At 45.3% G+C, this 18,496-nt stretch overlaps 1 protein-coding gene and 1 long non-coding RNA gene across 2 annotated transcripts; one reads left to right on the top strand and one right to left on the bottom strand.

Annotated features, from left to right (window-relative positions):
- Nucleotides 1–40: 40 nt before the first annotated feature.
- LOC112902664 (protein EFR3 homolog B-like) lies at nt 41–11,193 on the bottom strand. Its single transcript, XM_025971827.1, has 21 exons — nt 11,060–11,193; nt 10,168–10,520; nt 8,497–8,709; nt 8,142–8,216; nt 7,933–8,048; nt 6,824–6,938; nt 6,589–6,717; nt 6,281–6,328; nt 5,665–5,867; nt 5,376–5,572; nt 4,937–5,229; nt 4,677–4,826; nt 4,169–4,597; nt 3,917–4,066; nt 3,513–3,585; nt 2,184–2,311; nt 1,767–1,958; nt 1,537–1,662; nt 1,325–1,450; nt 996–1,142; nt 41–621 (listed from the first exon to the last, which is right to left on the bottom strand). The coding sequence occupies exons 3-21, from the start codon at nt 8,635–8,637 to the stop codon at nt 466–468; spliced, it is 2,994 nt and encodes a 997-aa protein (XP_025827612.1). The 5' UTR covers nt 8,638–8,709; nt 10,168–10,520; nt 11,060–11,193; the 3' UTR covers nt 41–465.
- Nucleotides 11,194–11,742: 549 nt separating this feature from the next.
- On the top strand, nt 11,743–12,812 carry LOC112872362. Its single transcript, XR_003224661.1, has 3 exons — nt 11,743–11,806; nt 12,484–12,519; nt 12,740–12,812. It is a non-coding gene; the product is annotated as an uncharacterized LOC112872362 (long non-coding RNA).
- The last annotated feature ends 5,684 nt before the right edge of the window (nt 12,813–18,496 follow it).

Raw genomic sequence — 18,496 nt, 5'->3', positions numbered from 1 at the left:
GCATCATAATTTGAATATTACTAGGTAGTATATATACATTATCAAAGATACATCGGATCCACCAGTTAGCATAGTTACATTTGTAAAAGAGACTTGTTAATGACAGAATGTTACATTATAAATCTATTACACAATGCATAAAGCCAACTAACTACTTTTGGTGTCAAAACGAATTTACGTTTCCCATGATCATCCCACAGTCGGGAGTACTGGTGGCGGCATGAGGCTGGTGCACCTTTCTGTTAGCAAATGAAAAATCATTTACAAACAAGGCCATTCATACCATCTTGCACGCACATATGACTCGGATGAGTCAGACCTTGTCCCCACTCCCAATCGATCGACAAGGGAAAGGGCCTATGTTAGCATGCATGCATCGAACTAGAGTCACCAGATAACTGTGGTTTTCTTTCTTGCTTCAAGGTGTCAAGTCATGTTCACATTTTTAGTTCAACAGAAGTCATCTTAGCAGCCAGAAGGTGCAAGGAACTGGTCATAGGGACTCAGCACTGGCAGCTTACACAAATTCGAGTCCCATTGTCCATCAGCTGTGCACAGAAACCTATCTGCTTGAGGATCCTCCGGAGATGACTCGAGCTTCTCCGTGGAGGATTCACCATCCTGAGAGTTAAGAACCTTGTGAGCACTAATGCATAATAAGGGTGTGGATAGGGAAAAAAAAAGCTACATGGTGCCACAGTAACTTTTATTGTGCCTAAAAAGGAGATAAAACCCGTCTAGTTCCTCCTAAGTTGGATCACATTTTGAATTCAGCTATCAGAACAATTGAAACACCAGGTTCAAGCAAAAAATATGCAAAACAAAATTAAGTGATATATATCTAATTAAAGAGAAAAACATGCTTTCATCACGTCGTGATACTGCAAGATGTACTCGGTTCAAACAATGTCCAACTGTTCATGAGTCTTCTCAAAAGTAAAAACTACTGACGGTTATTTAACTGTGGACAGATTAAGCTGCTCGCCATTACTAACCTCTTTTTGGCTGACACTCATGCAGACAGAGAGTTTTTGCTGCTTTCCGATCAAAAGTGCTTCACATTGGTTGGCTACCTCCTTGAAAGGCAAATCGTGGTTTGTTGACGCTGACAGCCTTTCGACATGCCGACTTGTTTCCGAAACCTACACAGAATTGATTAATTCGTATTAAAAGGCTCATAATTTATGTGTAAACATATGAAATTCTTTTTAGTTAACAATTAGCAATATGCACAAAACAATTATTGAACGAAATGCACGTGTAATATATTCTATTTTTGCTGTGCATTTTAAAAAATGTGGAAAATCAGGAGATAAATACATACTGAGTCGAGAAGCTGATTGACATCAAGAAGGCTGCTATCTGGCTGATGTCGCAATTGAGGTTCTGCTAAGCTGTCAGATGGTTCAACGAGGGTATCGTCTTCAAAAACAAATCCCAACGGAATAACCTGCAGAAGTCCCATAGTACTATAAGAACAAAAAAAAATCACAGGTATTCAACCATTCCTCATCTATCACGAACAAGATTGATCACCTCCATAGATTTTTGAGGTAGTTTTCCATTTTGTGATTGAGATTTTGAATGTGTTTCACCCAGAGAACAGATGTCATCTGCTGAAAATTCCTCAAGCAGCTGTTTTCTAATAGTAGATAATTCTGACTGCAGAGAGAATAACATCGAAACATTGTCAAATGAGCAGGTCAAAGGTTCACAGCACGAAGAATAACAAGACATAAATATATCATAAACTTTATGTGCATTACCTCTGATAGCTCTTCCAAGCTATTAAGTATATTTGATACTGATGTTTCTTTTGACTGTTCTTCATTCATGTCGATGTTGGAGAGCGATTTTAGAGCAAGATCATCATCTTGTTTTGAACCATAGCAAGGTTCAGTTGTGCTATCAAGAGCCTGCAATCTACTGTCTTCAACTAAACGAAGAAATGGATCAACCTGCAACAGGGCACATAGAAAGGAAAGGTGAAATCAATGAGAGTTTTGCTCTCGGTCTAATTCAGATTTGCAAGTTTTGCACATCATTTTTGGGAAATGTGCATACAATTCCTTTGCTGGCCAGAGAGTAAAGAATCAATTATGGAATTTTTAATCTCCTGTATAGTTCATACACATGACTTCGCCACAAAAAGTAATGAAGCAAGGAAGTGTATTTTCACTTACTGTGCTTTTTGTCAACACATGCTTCACAACTGGAATGAGAGATGGAATGTTAAAAGCTTTCGAGAAAAACACAAGCATTGAAGTTGCCGACGTAAAAAGAGAGCGCCTGCGTGATGGTGGAAGGAAACCTGCAGTTCACGTCAACAGGATCAAAATATCAACATATACAAATGTTGAAGTGAAATTAAAGAAATATTCATGCAGAAAATATTTGTCTGAAGCACAAGACTTTCTATAGAGCACAATACAGCATAGATCCCCAGATAATAGCTATATAAGTCAAGTTCCATTTAGTAAGTACTTTGATTCTGAGTCACAGTTCCCCTGAAAAATATAAAAAGGGCAACTGCTTATATGAGCACTTCATTCTGAGTTGCCATAGAAGCCCAAGCTAACATGCTAGCAACATCGCGTTTCCATTAGGTGTCACAGCCATCACCTTAAAATTTAGGTGCAGTCAGCAGTCATACATTTAGGAATATCTGGTGCACCACAGGACTCAAGGTTCTGAATTGTTAGCTTAATAAAATTAGGGAGAGAATAACAGGTTGTGTGGTTGGTTAGTAAAGAGAGACTCAGTGAAACCTCAGGTGACAGCGAATGCAAATAAAGTTTTTATGCAGTCATGGAGCCTTCATGACTAATACCTATATGGTATCTTGATCTGCATAAGCTTTTATGGGAAAGGAAAACTGGGACTGTTCGGTTCAACAAACCAAATTAGTCTATGCGCACTTTATTCTCCATATAGTCATCCTGCCCAATTGTTGAAAGTCTACATCAAGATGGGTTACCCAACAGTATAGAAGTTCTGCATCAAAGCAAGCAATATTTCTTTTAAATACCTCAATTTTCTTCGTTTATGTTTGCTTTCAATAAGACACACGACTTCTCTTTTAGAGGTTCAGGTCAATATCTGTTGCCATTAGATATGTTCTCTAATGCCGACATGATCAACGAATTATGTTGCTACTATCTACTTTAATGCACATTGTGTGAAATAAAAATATTAGTTACTACTATGTCAATGGTTCCTTCCTCAGCTAAGAATAATGCTATCTGGATGATTCATGAACCCATTCCATCCACACACTGCCCTTATGTAGATTGCAGTGCTCTGGTGGATTTCAGGAACTTATAGGCTACATATATAGTAGAGTTACATGTGCTTCTACTAAGTGTATTAAAAATATTTACACGGAATTGAACGTCCTCCATGGCTCCAGGGCAGGAGGCAGCTGAACAACCACGCAGATTAAGACACTGAAAGAGTTGCTTTCTGAAGAGGAATCCAAATAATGAGCACTAAATAAGAGGGATGAAAATTACCTGCTTGTAATGAAATGCTTCTTAATGAAAAAGCAAGCTGAAAGCTACCAACCAAAACTTCAATACTTGAGCCCTGTAATAAAAGAGAAAATCATACTTATAAATGATAAAAAAATTGTATGAGAGAATAATTATGATGTAATTGGCAGTGTGATAAATCCAAAATTTTATGGATGGTGATGTAATTGCCTTAGTTTGCTTTGTCTTTAAGCTGACGGATTCTATGTTAGATTGTGGATCTTCACAAATGTTGTTGAATGCAAAAAAGTAAAATGGATTTCCAATACCGAGTATTACATTGCCCTATAATACAGACAACATTATGTCCTTGTCTCATACCAACAAGAGAAAACAAATAAACACCATGGTATTCAGATATAAAGCAGAGTAACGTGTCATCTAACCTTGTCTCCAGAAAACAATAGCATCAAGCTGTAAGTATGAGAAATTGCTTCATAGTTTCGCGGAACATTTTCAGGTGACAGTGCCTGAGTCCATAAGGAGGAAAGAAGAAGATTTGCCTGACGAACACTGAGCATGAGAGTGACAGCATCCTGTGTGTAAATGAATGAAACCGTTTATTCTAGTGACAAAGGAAAAGGCACAGTTACTAGAGGATCCAGTTAGCAAAAAAAAAGGGAATATCTGACACAGACCTTTTTCTTAGTGGGTGCACTGGAGGTACTTGTATCTGTGGAAGAGGGAGACGAAATATCTTTTGTACTAGCCATCCTTTGAATAGTCTGTGACTTGAATAATTTTGCATCATTTGTACTGATCTCGTCTGCATTCTCACTGATGGGCGTTAGCTTCGTGTTATCCAGGAGGGGACTTTCACGAAATGAAAGCATGTCTCTTTTTAATTTCCCAAACAAAGCAGCAGAAGATGAAAACACTGATGTCGTTCTAGATAACGTCCTTCGAAGATCAATCTTGCTTGTCTGAGAAGTGTCTGAAAATGAGCACGGAGAGACAGAAGATGGAACAAGAACAACAGAGAAAATCCTATGTGCTCCTAAATGTGTCTCACAGTCTGGATAGACCATTGCTAAAAGCAGTTGATGAAACAACGCCTCAGGAAATGCCTACAATATATAGTATATCATGTTAAAGATCTGGTCCAGTTAGTAAAGGACGGAAAAAGAATATTGTTAATCAACTTACTTTGCTCTGGTGCGTCAAGTTTGGCAATGATGCAACTATTTGAGCAGTGCGATATGCTGCGGAGATTGTAGACCGCGCAACAATTGTAGAACTTGAAATGTTCTCCAGCACAACAGCTAATATATCAAGGATAGGCCCAGCATCACCAACCTGCAGAGCGTAAACATAGTAGGAAAAATTATCCATAGCTTGCAGCGGTAGAGCTACAACAGAAAAAGGTTAAAATAACACACTCCTAAAATATATTTCGAAAAATTGACCTTTCTAGACAACTGAACAAGACATTCATCTATAGCTTTCCCATGTCCGTTACTCCATTTGACCATGTTGTCTCCAGGACCTGCATCACTGGCCAATGATTGCATGCTTTTAGCCATATGCCTGACCACATCACTTATTGCAGCCATTAGTGCCGTAGAAGACTGAGCTTTGGAGTGCTCAGCAAGGCATGCTGTAACTTTGATGATATCTACAACCATATCCGGTTGCTTCAATACATTCTTGTGTTCAAGATGCTTGACTAACATAGACAACAATATATGTGCATTCTGTCCTGGCATACAACGACGTAAACATCTGTCAGAATCAGAAATGGTTGAAGATAACCATGCCTATATGGATATAGATTATATAAATATCACAGATAAGTGCAAAATGTATACGCTAGTAAAATAAGAGAATTGAGGAAACAATGAATACCAAATTTATCCATCACAATTTGCATATCCAGAAGGACACACAGTGCTAATCCTTTAGAAGATGACCATAAATTGTTATTATCAAAATAACGAAATATAGCTTCCAGAACTCGTCGGACTGTTGTTGCTTCCCTGGATATTCTAGCAAGGTTGTGTAGACAAATCCCTGACCAAAAGTTTGGATTTTCTGATTCTTCTCTGAGTTGGAAAATGGTTTAAGAGATAAGATATTAGATAAATTTGGTGCAGTATAAAACTTCTAAGTATTCCATATGCATGAGCTTACTTACATTGTCAAACTTAATCCACCGTGGACAGTTCTAATATCTTTCCATGAAGGAACCCTTGTCAAAATGGTAGTAGCAGGAGGTTCATGACCTTCAGATTTGAGAACTTCAGTCACCCACCGAATTCGTCTGTCCTCAACTGGGGCATCATCATTATCAGAATTTGCATATGGGCTCTCATAATTTTCCATAACTGCAGAAACAACCTGTGAAATTATCAAGCAACAAGGGCTGAGAACAGAGGAACTGTGGCAATTATAATGACGCGACATTGTACACTTCCAGGCTTCCAGTTATATGATGTCATAAGGAATTATACATTACAAATTGTTAACTAAAGGACATGGCCAAAAGCTTTATATCATATGATTAGGAAGAAAATAATTAGAGATGAACCATCCAGGTCAATCCAAGAAAGGCTACCTTAAGATCCTTGTTCAACTGATCCTACTTCTGACTTATAAAATGGATATAATAGAAAGAACTATGGGTTACTGTTGTGGTCAAAACCAAAAGACTAAAAATTCACGAAAAAAACTTTGGTTGGACTAAAATAGTAGCTTAGTTTTACTAAAAAGTAACTTAGCGGCTTATGGGAGAAGTCAAAATACACACTTACATTATCAAGTTCTGCAGAGATATGGGAGTGCTCACCCATAAACCAAATCTGCAAGACACAGAAATCAACATTAGGCGCCAAAATTCCGGATAAACAGAAAGAAATGCAAATGTAGCATATACAAATAAAATTATCCCTTCTTACAAACAGATACTACAATGGACCCAAAGGATTTAGGGCCTGTTTGCTTTCCCATATGGGACAGTACTGGATCCACTATTTGATTTAGAGCCTGTTTTCTTGCATAGATGATTCCATCCCCAGATGGGACCGTTTGAAGCTACTGGCATAACAAGAGAAAGAAGTACCATAGATGAAAGAGCTTGGAGCCCAGCTGCATGAAGAATACGTATCTTCTCCTTCTCACCCATCTCTTGGGCTAGATGACATAATTTAGGTATCTGGTTTTCTAAATTGAACATGTAAGTACTGTCAACCTATAATGAAAAGATAATAACCCACAAGTCAAAACAGTTTGAAAAGACAGTACTAAAACATGATACATCCATCCTGCGAATTGATGCTACAATAATGTTTAAATACCTGATTGTTTACAAAGTCAAATAGTGTTTGACACGCTATTTTCCGCAAGTCATCATGTCTATTTTGCTCCAATAATGTCTCTACAATTGTTAGAAAGCTGTTGGCAAAAAGTGGCCTGAAAAGCAGTGGGTTCACCCATTACAGCAGTTGTTCACATTTATAGAAAAAACAAAATTTAAATTGTTGATGCAACACTTTCTTATTGTTGTCAGAGAGCAAGCTCCATCTAAAATCAGTGGCGGAACTGGAAAAAAATTAAAGGGGGGCCAGACGAACATATGAAATTAGTCAATTTTATCCTCAAATTTTCGGCCGAAGCTTGTTCCCTAAACTTCCAAAACAACCATTTCAGTCCTCAAACTTCTCCATCCAGCTCAATTTAATCCTTCGTCCTGCGTAGCATGCCATGTTGGCACACCTTGCACATCTAGTCAGCTATTGTTCATAAAAAAAATCAACATTTCTATAAATTTGATCATTATAAAAAGTTTCACCTTGATGAAACTAAAATGATGTACAATTTTTAAGGAAGTTGATACGAACATATTTATTATACATGCACAAAAGTTTCTTTTTGTGAAAAAAATTCATGTAGACACAAGTTAAAGTTTTGTTGTATCACCTTTAAGTATGTGTGAACCAATATATGTTGCGGCTAAAAATAGGTACACTTGGATGCTGACATGGTATGCCAACATGGCAAGATACGTAGAACGAATGACTAAATTGAGCTGCAATAAAAAGGTTGAGGACTGAAACAATCAATTTGAAAATTTAGGGATGAAGTTAACTTCAATTAAAAGTTCAAGGACGAAATAAGCTATTCTGCCAAGAAAAACTAATCTTTCTTTTAGTTTTGCATTAATTTCCTACAGAAATTTGATCTAATTTCGTCAACAAATTATACTATGTAGTTTTTTTTTGTTGAGGGGGCCGTGGCCCCTGCCAGCCCCCCCCCCCCCCCCCCCCAACAAGTTCCGCCACTGTCTAAAATAGGTAAGAAATTAAATGGTGACCAGTGAGGATATGTAAATTCCAATGCTTTGAAACTAGGTCATAGCACAGGCAGGGAGGAAATGCAGCTATGTTTATAGGTAAAAACAACTTACAGTTGCTCCTGACAAGAACATATCACCTTTCGGTAGATTGCCATTACAACTTTAACTAAACCATAGCGCTCAGCTCTCATTTCCTTGTAGCACTTTTGCTCTAAGTAAACTGTAATCTGTAAAAGAACATGAGCATAGTTTTCGTAAGAATTTCATTATTGAACTCACACTTCAAAAATATAAAAACAAGGCATAGAAAAGAAATGCACCCTTGGAACACGCATTGGATTCCTTGAAATATATTCACACAATTTCCCAATCTTGCGATCAGCCGGTGCTTCATCCTGAAACGAACAACAAGCACATTTGAAGCTAGCACCTTCACATTATAGAGACTTGCCAAAGCAAAGCTTTTTTTCATAATTATATGTCTGTTCTAGAATTTATAATTCCAAGGGAAAATGCTAGAATGATCACCTACAGGTTTACAGCACATGCTTTTGCAAAGATGGAATGTGTTACACAAGGAACTGAATAGAAACAATAATTGTAATGGAAAACCTAAAGCATGCAACATATATGACCACAAGTTTTGAACATGTGTAACAAATCTGAATATCTAACCGGTATCCGAGGGAAGATTTCTGCTAGCAACTTCTTGTACCGCTTGACCGGATGGCGGGACCTCGTCCGCAGGGACGGGCAAATGAAGCAGAGCCTCTCGCATGCCGGCAACAACTCCCTCGAAACCACGCCCATCGACATAAGGGTTCCTCACGCCTCACCAGAGCTCATCCGCACAGCATATGTGCTACGCCATTGCCGCCCCAAAGCAAGCTGCCCTGATAAAGACGAGCGTTAGCCAAATTAATCACGTCACAATTCGTCAAGCATCACCGCGCAAATGAACCAAATCAAGGCGATCCGGCGGGGCTAGCAACCCGCTAACGCTCCTCAAGTCTACCACCCCCGCTGACTGCCAAGCGCTAGTTCCACGGGCCAGTGCACCGGCTACCGACGCTCCGCGGCCAAAGCAACATCACCGATCAAACATTATTCGAAAACGCGACGAATTAATTCCCCACGAACGAAACGCGCGCCCCCTAACCAGCGGCACGGTCGCAACGACGGAAAGGAGTAACCGAATCGAAGCCGCACCTGGGAGGCGGAGACGCCGGGCGCGCCGCGGAGATGTACGATGCGCCGCACGTGCTCCGAGGCGGGCGGGCCGGCCGGACCGATCGGTGGAGCGAGCGGAATGGGTTGGGGGGAGAGAGAAGGGAAGGGAAGGAAGGCAAGGGCGTCTGGTGCTCCTCGTCCTCCTCTTCCTCTCCTCCTTCCTCTCCGCGGCGCCTTCCCTCACGCGGCTTTGTTGCTGCTTGCCTTTCGCCCTCGCTTCCTGCCCTCGCGCCGCGCGGGATTTCTATATCTGGGGGGCGGGACGGGCAGGGCAGCGTTTTCCAGGGATAGGCGCTTTATACACGTCGTGCCCCGCTGTGCCCCCGCGTCTCGGACGCTCAGGCACGCGAGACGCAGCAATGGCGGAGCTGGGCGAGAAGTTGAGGCGGCACTCCAATGGAGGGAGCTGAAGTGATCAGCGGAGGCTGACAGCAGTGGGCTGGGCCTTTACATACCAAGCTGGTACGAGGATTAGTGTGTGGCCCAATTCGGCGGGCCTTGGTTGTTGGTTGGGACTTCTGTTGGGCCCGCCTTGGTTGGGACTTTAGTTGGGCCTGCGTAGCTGGACCAGGCCTATTTTGGGATTTTACGAAGGATTTGTTCAGATATTCTTAGCCCTTCAATCTCAATAAAAAAAGATATCTTGGCCCTTGGGCCACTAAGATTGGGATGCGATTTGGTCAAATCCGAATATCCTTCATTATTATTATTATTATTATATTGGATCTGATTCTAACAGAATCAATAAATTGAATGCAGTTTGTTGGGATAAGTTGGACTCCCTACTGATTGCTAGAATCTGTGTCACGTCATTGGAGCGTGTCTCGTCCCCGCCCAAGTCCATTTCACAACGATCAAAAACGCGAAATCTGTTGCAATATGTCCTGTTAGCAAACATATAAAGTTGCAGTGTTTGTTCCTTAGTGCTCGTGTTGATTCCTTGGTGGATTAGTGTTGCTGGTGTAATAGAACCCTTTCTCAACCTGCCACCTGTTTTAGACAGAAAGTTAAGTTGCACTGTCCTACTTGCCGGAACAAAGTGGTAGTCGTTATTTTCTCAACAAACTATAGTGGCCGTAGTACATAGTTAAGCAAGGCAAACTATATTGAACCTACCTTTGGTGGTTGCAAACCTTATCTTCCAACAGTAGCGAGATGTGCCAGCATGTCTTGATGCTGAACGAGTCCGGGGAAGCCGGTTAGCTGTAATCTCCCCTGCGTCCCTCCCGCGTCGATACGGGCGGAACCTTCGCCCACCGCCCCTTTCCTCCCTCTCCCCACCGCCGCGCCGTTGCTGGAGCCGGCCAGCAAAAGCCCGCGCGGCTCGCGAGGACGACGGTGGCAGGGCTACCTTCTCCTCCCTTTTCTCTCTGCGGCCGCAGCCGCTGCGGGTGACGAAGGGAGCTATCTCGAGCTGGGCGGCGCCGGCGCCGGAGAGGCCGGATCCGGTGGCCCTGGTGGTGGATCTGCTGTTGGAAATAAATTTCAGTTAAGATATTTGTGATCTTCACTATTAAGGAAGTGTTTAAATCATCTAAACGCGATTAAGGAAACCTAATGATAAAATCCTAATGGGTTGTGATCAGCAGGCCCATTAGGTCTGTTTTCAGAGGCTGGCCCCCAGCCTCACAGTGCCTATAAATATAAGGTCGTGGTTAGCACCTTAATGACCCATTAATCTCAATCTAAAACTCTAGCCACCGTTAGTCTGATCGCTAAGGGCACTGGAGGGTTTGGAAGGCCAAAGCACTCCCGTTGGCACCCGGAGGACGCCGATTCGCTGCTGCATCTCTTGCATCGACAAGAACGCCTACTTCCTCTACGAATCAGGCATAAATGGCTGCGGCTACTGCTAACGCTGGTATAATGATTACCATTTATTCCGCATTAGATTGATTTGTCATGAACTAGATTAGTTATATTAAGATCCTGGATAACGTACCACTAATATTAAAATTTGGCAATTCTAACATCAGCTAGCGGCAGGGGCGGCTCTTTCACACGCTACCTGGTGAAGGGAGTGTCGAGGAGAAGCTGCTCCACGAGCCATGCGGCGGCCACCCGATCATCATCGGCCTCCACGGCCTGGTCCGCAACCCGGCCACCGCAGGCCTCGGCCTCGTCTTGGCGTGCGCCGGCAGCCCGAGCCTCCACGGCTGCCTTCACCATCGGCACAGCCCTCCAGCGGACGTCATGTGGCAGCTGCTGTCGGGCGCCAAGAAGACGAGGTGGTGGTCCTACGTGCCAGCACGTGCGCGACGGGGGCGTATGCGAGGTGGCAAACGCGACCGTGGGTGGGCGTGGGCGTCGACGGGCAGTGGTGCTGTAAGATCCTATAATTGTTAATGATAATAATAATACTAAGAAGAAGAAGAAGAAGATGTGCATAACAAAAAAAAAATAGTAGGATGCAGCTGTTTCCCCAAAGGTAAACATGTCGGCAGTAGGTTTTACCTTTTATAAAAAAAATAAAAGCACTACATGGAAATAGCTAGGCAAGTATTCACTGCAGTTGACGTCATGACCACCACAACATAGGGTGGACGGATCAGAACAGAACGGGATAAGATCAAACGGCAAACTGAAAACTCGAAAGGTGGAGATAATCTTCACATCTCATTTACGGCGCGGTGAGATATTTCTTTAGAGCACTCCTATAAATAGGAGCCCTTGTGCTCTTGTCGTACTCGCACCACACACAAAGCACACGACATAGACAACTAGTTGAATTGGTGGAAAGGAGGAGCAAACTCAGGTACTGATGTCCTGTTCCTTTCAGCTTCTTCTGATGAGCATGCAGCAGTGACAGTAGCCTATTCAGGACCTGTTTAGTTCCCATAGCTGTAAACGCAAAAAACATTTTGCAAAAAAATCTTACTAATTTGATGTACTAAATGAATTCTATTTACAAAACTTTTTGCACAGATGGGTTGTAAATCGCGAGACGAATCTAATGATGCTAATTAATCCTTGATTAAGCAATAATTAGCGGATGGTTACTGTAGCATCACTGTTGCAAAATATGGATTAAGTAGGCTCATTAGATTCGTCTCGCGATTTACAGCCCATCCATACAAAAAGTTTTGTAAATAGACTTCATTTAGTACTTCAAATTAGCAAGATTCTTTTAAAAATTTTGCGTTTACGGCTTTTTTACGTTTACGGACTGTAAACTAAACAGACTCTCGACTAGTCTAGTCACTTTTCACCCAGCTCATGCATGCATGGCGCACAAATAAAACCCTCTACCTGTTCTTGCTCCTTTGCTAGATAAAGCAGCCTACTCCCTACCTGCAGAAACTAGTTGAATCTAGGACTAGTATTACTCAGCGTATATTCGTTTCTTAGGGTCTAAAGTTTAGAGGGTCATATTAAAGAGAATCTTGTCATTTAGAAGTATTAAATAAAGTCTAATTACAAAACTAATTGCAGAACCCCAGGGCTAATTCGCGAGACGAATCTAATGAGGTATGTTAGTCCATAATTAGCGGATAATTACTGTAGCATCACTGTAGCAATTTATGGATTAATTAGGCTCATTAAATTTGTCTCCCGAATTAGCACCCAGCTGTGCAAAAAGTTTTATAAACAGATTTTATTTAATATTTCTAAATAGTAAGATTCTCTTTGATGTGATGGGTCCAAAGTGCATATACCCTGAAAAGTTGATACGGCTAGTAACTTGCAGGTACTGGTTTCACCAGGATCTATTACCAGAGAAGCATTAATAGCGGGAGGAATACTCACTAGTCAAGGCAAGACTACGCATATCTCGTAACCTGCTCTAGATTAATTAACAGTATGATAAATTGATCTAGGCAGAATATGCCGTGAGCTACTATATTTTTTGAACCAGCGAGATAGTCGAATGATATTAATTAATTGCAATAATATTGTTACTATCTGGGTGAGCATAGGTACGCTCAGCCGAGACGACCAAAACCTGAAATAATGGTGCATAAACTGGTTGTGGTCAGTGTGAGTCAGAACAACTCATATAAGTAGGATCTTTTGGTGACGTGATTCTTAGATGAAGGGCAGTACCCTATATAAAATTATGAATGGAGGAAGATTGTAACGGTATATGTGATATATCTCTGCAGAGTATATCGTCGTAGCTGACTAACTTTTATTTATACCTTAATTTTTATTATTCTTGCTGAGTATGTGTAAACATACTCATGTTAGTTCTTCCTTTTGATATGCGCAGAAGGGGAGGAGAATAGTTCTGATTTGATTGGAAGAGGCGATGACGACATGCATGCATAGTGTCGGTACCTGAGACAACTAGTAGATAACCACTGTTGTTGCGTCTTCATGAATAAAAGCAAATAAGAACTAGAGTAAACTCACCGAGAGATGGTAGCATGGAAAATGATGTTTGTGTTTGTACTAGATAAAGGGAAATAAAGTTGTAATATGCCTATACCCTGGTATGAATAAAGCTTGGCTTGCTGTTTATGATGTGCACTCATGCCTTGTATGCGTACGAAATTACTTTCATGCAAATACGGCGCTGTCACAAATTTCGGGGCGTGACAGTCGCGGCGCGGCTGCCCGACATCGGCGGGTCGATGCGGCCTATAGCAGCAACGGGCGCGGCAACGCGTGGGCGACGAATAGCGCGGGGCTAAGGAGGCGCGGTGGAGCGCTGGAGATGGCCGGCGCGGGCTGCGGAGGCGCGTGATGGTGTGCCGGTGTTATGGAGGTGAGAGGGCGATGGGCAGCACGGCCGTCCCTATCTGGCAGTAGTGCAGCGACGGCCCGAGGCGTCGATCGGCATCGAGCGTGTTGGTGGTGTCAGACCCGGGGCTACCGGGCTGGGCATGTAGCGTAGTCTACGGAGGTTTAAGAGATTAAGTCCGTCTTATCTCTTATTCATTTTGTTTATCTCTTGTTTATCCCGTTTAAATAGGAGATAGGGCTAACCAACACGGAGAGGATCTACTCGAGATCAGTTCTGGTGTGATCCCTCGGTGGGGGTTGGTTAGCATCTTTGTAACTCTGACCTCTCGGGTATATAAGGGAGGTCAGGGACCCCCTCAAAACAGAGATCATTAGGTCATTCTACACCAAAAGGAATACAAACCATCATACAGGACGTAGGGTGTTACGCTCCGTGCGGCCCGAACCTGTCTAAATCTTGTGTTCCTTGCACCTTCGAGTTCCTGATCTCGGCGTCTCCTCACCCAAAACTTACCACCTTGGGTCTATCCCTCGGTGGGCAGCCGGTTAAACACCGACAGCTGGCACGCCAGGTAGGGGCACGCGTCGAAGATCCACCGGCGAGCTCGATGGCTTTGTTCAGATTCGTCAGGTCGGTTCCCTCTCAGGGAACGACGTTTGTTTTTGGTTCATAGGTCTGCATCGCAGATGGTGCGGGCAGTTTCCGGCGATTCCTTGTCGACATGAAGCCAAGGACCTCCGCTACGGATTTCCGCAGCGACCTCGACAAGTTTGTCGACGACCTCGACAACTTGCCGCTCCACGCTCCCGCAGCACAGGCAAGGTGGAGTTCGCTTCAGCCTCGACTTCTTCTGGTGTTGCGGCAACTCTCCCTGGTTTGGACTTGTTCCAACCTAGGGATTCGCTTAGCCGATCTCAGCTCGGTTGTGCGAATCGGCCACTGGTCTTCAGGAGGCCGACGCCTTTGGGTCCCTTTCCATGTTTGAGAAGGACCTGACTTGTTACTCCAGATCGGAAAACTGAAGCCACCGCGTGTCGGGGGGCTTCGGGTTGTTCCGGTCCGGTGATCTGGTGGTCACCTCCTTGCCGGGGGGGCACGTGGTGCACTGGAGGGGCGTAACGCTCCCCAAACCACTCGAAGCAGAGGATCGACTCGTGGCTCACCTCGAGCCCTTGCCTTTTCAGGAAGGCAGGCCGTTGGCCACCGCGGAGGGGACGACTGAACTAGTCGACGAAGGTTCTCACGAGCTTTCCTCCCGCCAGGTGCTGATGGCCGAAGAAGGCGAGGACGGTGGGGATTTTCTCATCGACAATTTGAAGCGATCTCCGAGGATGAGATCACGGCCAATGTTGATGACGAGAACGACGCCGATCGAGAAGCGCGGAGGGCCAGGAAACAGGGCCCGCACAATCCGGCGGAGGAGGCCAACGAGCGTAGGCGATCTATGCATCGCGAGCTTGATCCTGAGTTCGCCGCCGTCAGCGAACGGGGTTTCGGACTCCGGTGGCCAACATCGCTAGGGTTACGGCCATCCTCGAGCGCAGCCATGACCCGGAGGTACGTCAAGCACTCTTGTACGCGCAGAGGGCTTGGATCCAGTTGGATCAACACAATCCGGCGCCTACCATCAGGGAGGAGCGTGTGGGAGAGAGTCGAAGTCAGGCCCACAGCCGAATGGCTGGCGGCCGTCCTCGACGTCAACCCAGGCAACGACAACGCTTGCGGGAGCCAGACCCCTGGCGGGAGGCAGCAGCCACCGCAAGGGGGTCAGCCACGACAAGGCCCATCATCGACTCCTTCCGGAGGATTTGCGCAACACATCAATGAAGGCCGCGATGCGCGCACCGTGATTTCTTCCAGGCGCAAGACCCGTGAAGAAGTCGAGAATGAAGGTACTGACTGCAGTGATCGATTTCCTGCTTTTTCTGCTCGTTTCAGCAGCTACAAGTACCCGGAGGACTTCAAACCGATCGGCATCACCAAGTACGACGGCAAGTAGGCTCCCCAGCAGTGGCTTCGTTGCTACTCCACGGCCATTGACATCGCGAGGGGCTCAAATATCACCAAAGTCGTCTACTTCCCTATGGCTTTGGACCCTGCACCGCTCACTTGGCTGGAGGAGCCTTGGCAGCAACACAATCGACTCCTGGGAACGACTTAAGGAAGGTCTTCATCGATAATTTCCAGGGAGCAATTACCCGTGCAGGTACTCGACACGATCTTGCCCAGTGCAAGCAGGAACGTAACGAGCTTCTACGGTCCTACACGCGTCGCTTCTTCGATGTCCGCGCCACCATCGTGAACATCTCGGAGGAGGACATTCATCGACTGCTTTTACAACGGCATCACCGGAACCCGAGCATATACAGAGATTTCGGGCGGGAACAGGGCCCGAAGACCGTGCGGGCCTTCGTGATATGATGCACGATTGGTCCGAGCAGGAGGAGAAAGATGCGGGAGCGGTTCCCGCGGCGCCATGATAGCAATCTGCGGCGCCCAAACGACAACCGCAGCGACAAAGGCCAGCGGGGACTTTTCCGGGCCACCCCGGAAACGAAAGCCAGATGATGTCATCGCGGCTATCAATCGTCCTTCGCGGGGCAAGAAGTCGACGACGCAGGAGGAGTTCGAGAAACTCCTGCAGAAGAAGTGCCCATAGCATCCGGGCGCCAGCCATGCCGCCATTGACTGCTATCACCTCCGGAGGACGTTCAGCAACACCGGCGGTGGAAAGAAGAATAAGAAGCCTGCTGACAAAGAACCTGAGGATGATGATCACGATGACCAGGGGCGTAATCCGAAGTTTCAGGATGCCTCGAAGGTCGTCAACGTTATCTTCGGCCGGTGATGAGGATTTCGGTTCCAGGAGGGACCAGAAGCTGCTTCTTCGGGAGATCTTGTCCGTCGAGCCGGCGGTACCACGGCCGCTCCGTTTGGTCGGAGGTCCCCATCTCGTTCTCTCGCGACGATCAGTGGACGAGCTTCTCGGAGCCCGGTAAGTTCCCATTGGTCCTGGATCCTGTGGTGGCAGAGGTCAAGCTTACCAAGGTCCTCATCGATGGTGGAAGCGGGCTCAATCTCATCTTCGTCAGTACTTTGAAGAAGATGGGCCTGGATTTCAAGGATATGCTGATACCCAGCAAGTCTCCCTTTTACGGGATCGTCCCAGTTAATGCGGCGCATCCGCTTGGCACGGTGGTCCTCCCAGTCACCTTTGGTACGCGGGAGAACTATCGTACCGAGTTCATCAAGTTTGAGGTGGCTACTTTTGATTCCTCTTACCATGCAATATTGGGTCGTCCGGCACTAGCTAAGTTCATGGCAGTGCCGCACTATGTTTATCTGCTTCTTAAGATGCCAGGACTCGGTGGAGTGCTCACCCTCCGTGGCGACTTGAAGAAGTCATACGACTGCAACCAGGAGGCGATCCAATATGCTTCGACTACTCGTGTGCCAGATGCTTCGGGAGAAGTACTCGCGGCCGCGCAGCAGCTTTCCCAGTCTGGGCTGGAAATTCCCTCCAAGAAGGCCAGCAAGTCGAGCATCCAGTCGACTGATGGCGCGGCCCTCAAGACGATCCAGCTCCAGGAGGGGATCCATCTAAAACCGCCGTCATTGGCGCGGCTTAGGCGACAAATAGGAACTCGCGCTCGTCAGCTTTCTTCAGGCTAACCGAGACATATTCGCATGGAAACCTGCGGACATGCCAGGGGTGCCCAGGGAGTTGATCGAGCATGATTGAATGTAGACCCGAAGCCATGCCCAAAAAGCAATGCCTCCGGAGGTTTGCTCAAGACAAGCGTGAGGCCATTAAACGAGAGATCGCTAAACTCCTCGCGGCTGGATTCATTAAAGAAGTAATTCATCCAGAGTGGGTAGCGAATCCCGTGCTTGTAAAGAAAAAGAACAATGAATGGAGAATGTGTGTCGACTACACCGATCTCAACAAGCATTGCCCAAAAGATCATTTTGGGCTGCCGCGCATTGACCAAGTCGTCGATTCGACGGCTGGGTGTGTACTTCTTTGTTTTCTTGATTGCTACTCAGGGTATCATCAGATTGCGCTCAAGGAGGAGGACCAAATCAAGACTGCATTCATCACCCCATACGGGACTTATGCGTACAAAACAATGTCTTTCGGGTTGAAGAATGCAGGAGCAACATACCAACGCGCGATCCAGATGTGTTTCGCGGATCAGCTGCACCGGAATGTTGAGGCTTATGTGGACGATGTGGTCATCAAGACCAGGGACTCCGATAGCCTGATCGAAGATTTGGAAGAAACATTTAGTAGTCTACGCAGATATCGGTGGAAACTCAATCCCACCAAGTGCGTCTTTGGAGTACCTTCTGGGAAATTGCTTGGGTTCATCGTCAGCAACCGGGGCATCGAGGCCAACCCTGTCAAGATCACGGCCATCACTGATATGGAGGCTCCAGCCACAATCAAGGATGTGCAGAAGTTGACAGGTTGTATGGCGGCCCTGAACAGGTTCATCTCCCGACTCGGGGAGAGAGGACTATCTTTCTTCAAGCTCCTAAAACGCCACGACAAGTTTCAATGGACGGAGGAGGCCGAGCGAGCTCTACAAGACTTGAAAACTCACCTCCAGTCGCCTCCAATCCTTACCGCTCCGCTACCGGAAGAGGATCTACTACTCTACATTGCGGCAACAACCCATGTTGTCAGCAGCACTATTGTAGTCGAGCGAGGCGAAGAAGGCCATGCGTTCGGAGTGCAGAGGCCCGTCTATTTCG

The sequence above is a fragment of the Panicum hallii genome, chromosome 1 (assembly GCF_002211085.1).
Source record: "Panicum hallii strain FIL2 chromosome 1, PHallii_v3.1, whole genome shotgun sequence".
In the NCBI taxonomy this organism is placed as follows: Eukaryota; Viridiplantae; Streptophyta; class Magnoliopsida; order Poales; family Poaceae; genus Panicum; species Panicum hallii.
This window is presented reverse-complemented; position numbering and strand designations above follow the sequence as displayed.

Bases quoted from the DNA above. Each gene is read 5' to 3' on its own strand.
- LOC112902664 (XM_025971827.1), bottom strand. From the start codon at position 8,637: ATGTCGATGGGCGTGGTTTCGAGGGAGTTGTTGCCGGCATGCGAGAGG. The intron at 6,329-6,588 runs GTACTTCTTTCT...TGTGTCTTGCAG, and splicing joins TCCAAGCTCTTTCATCTATG to ATTTGGTTTATGGGTGAGCA. The intron at 1,663-1,766 runs GTAATGCACATA...TTCTCTCTGCAG, and splicing joins GCTTGGAAGAGCTATCAGAG to TCAGAATTATCTACTATTAG.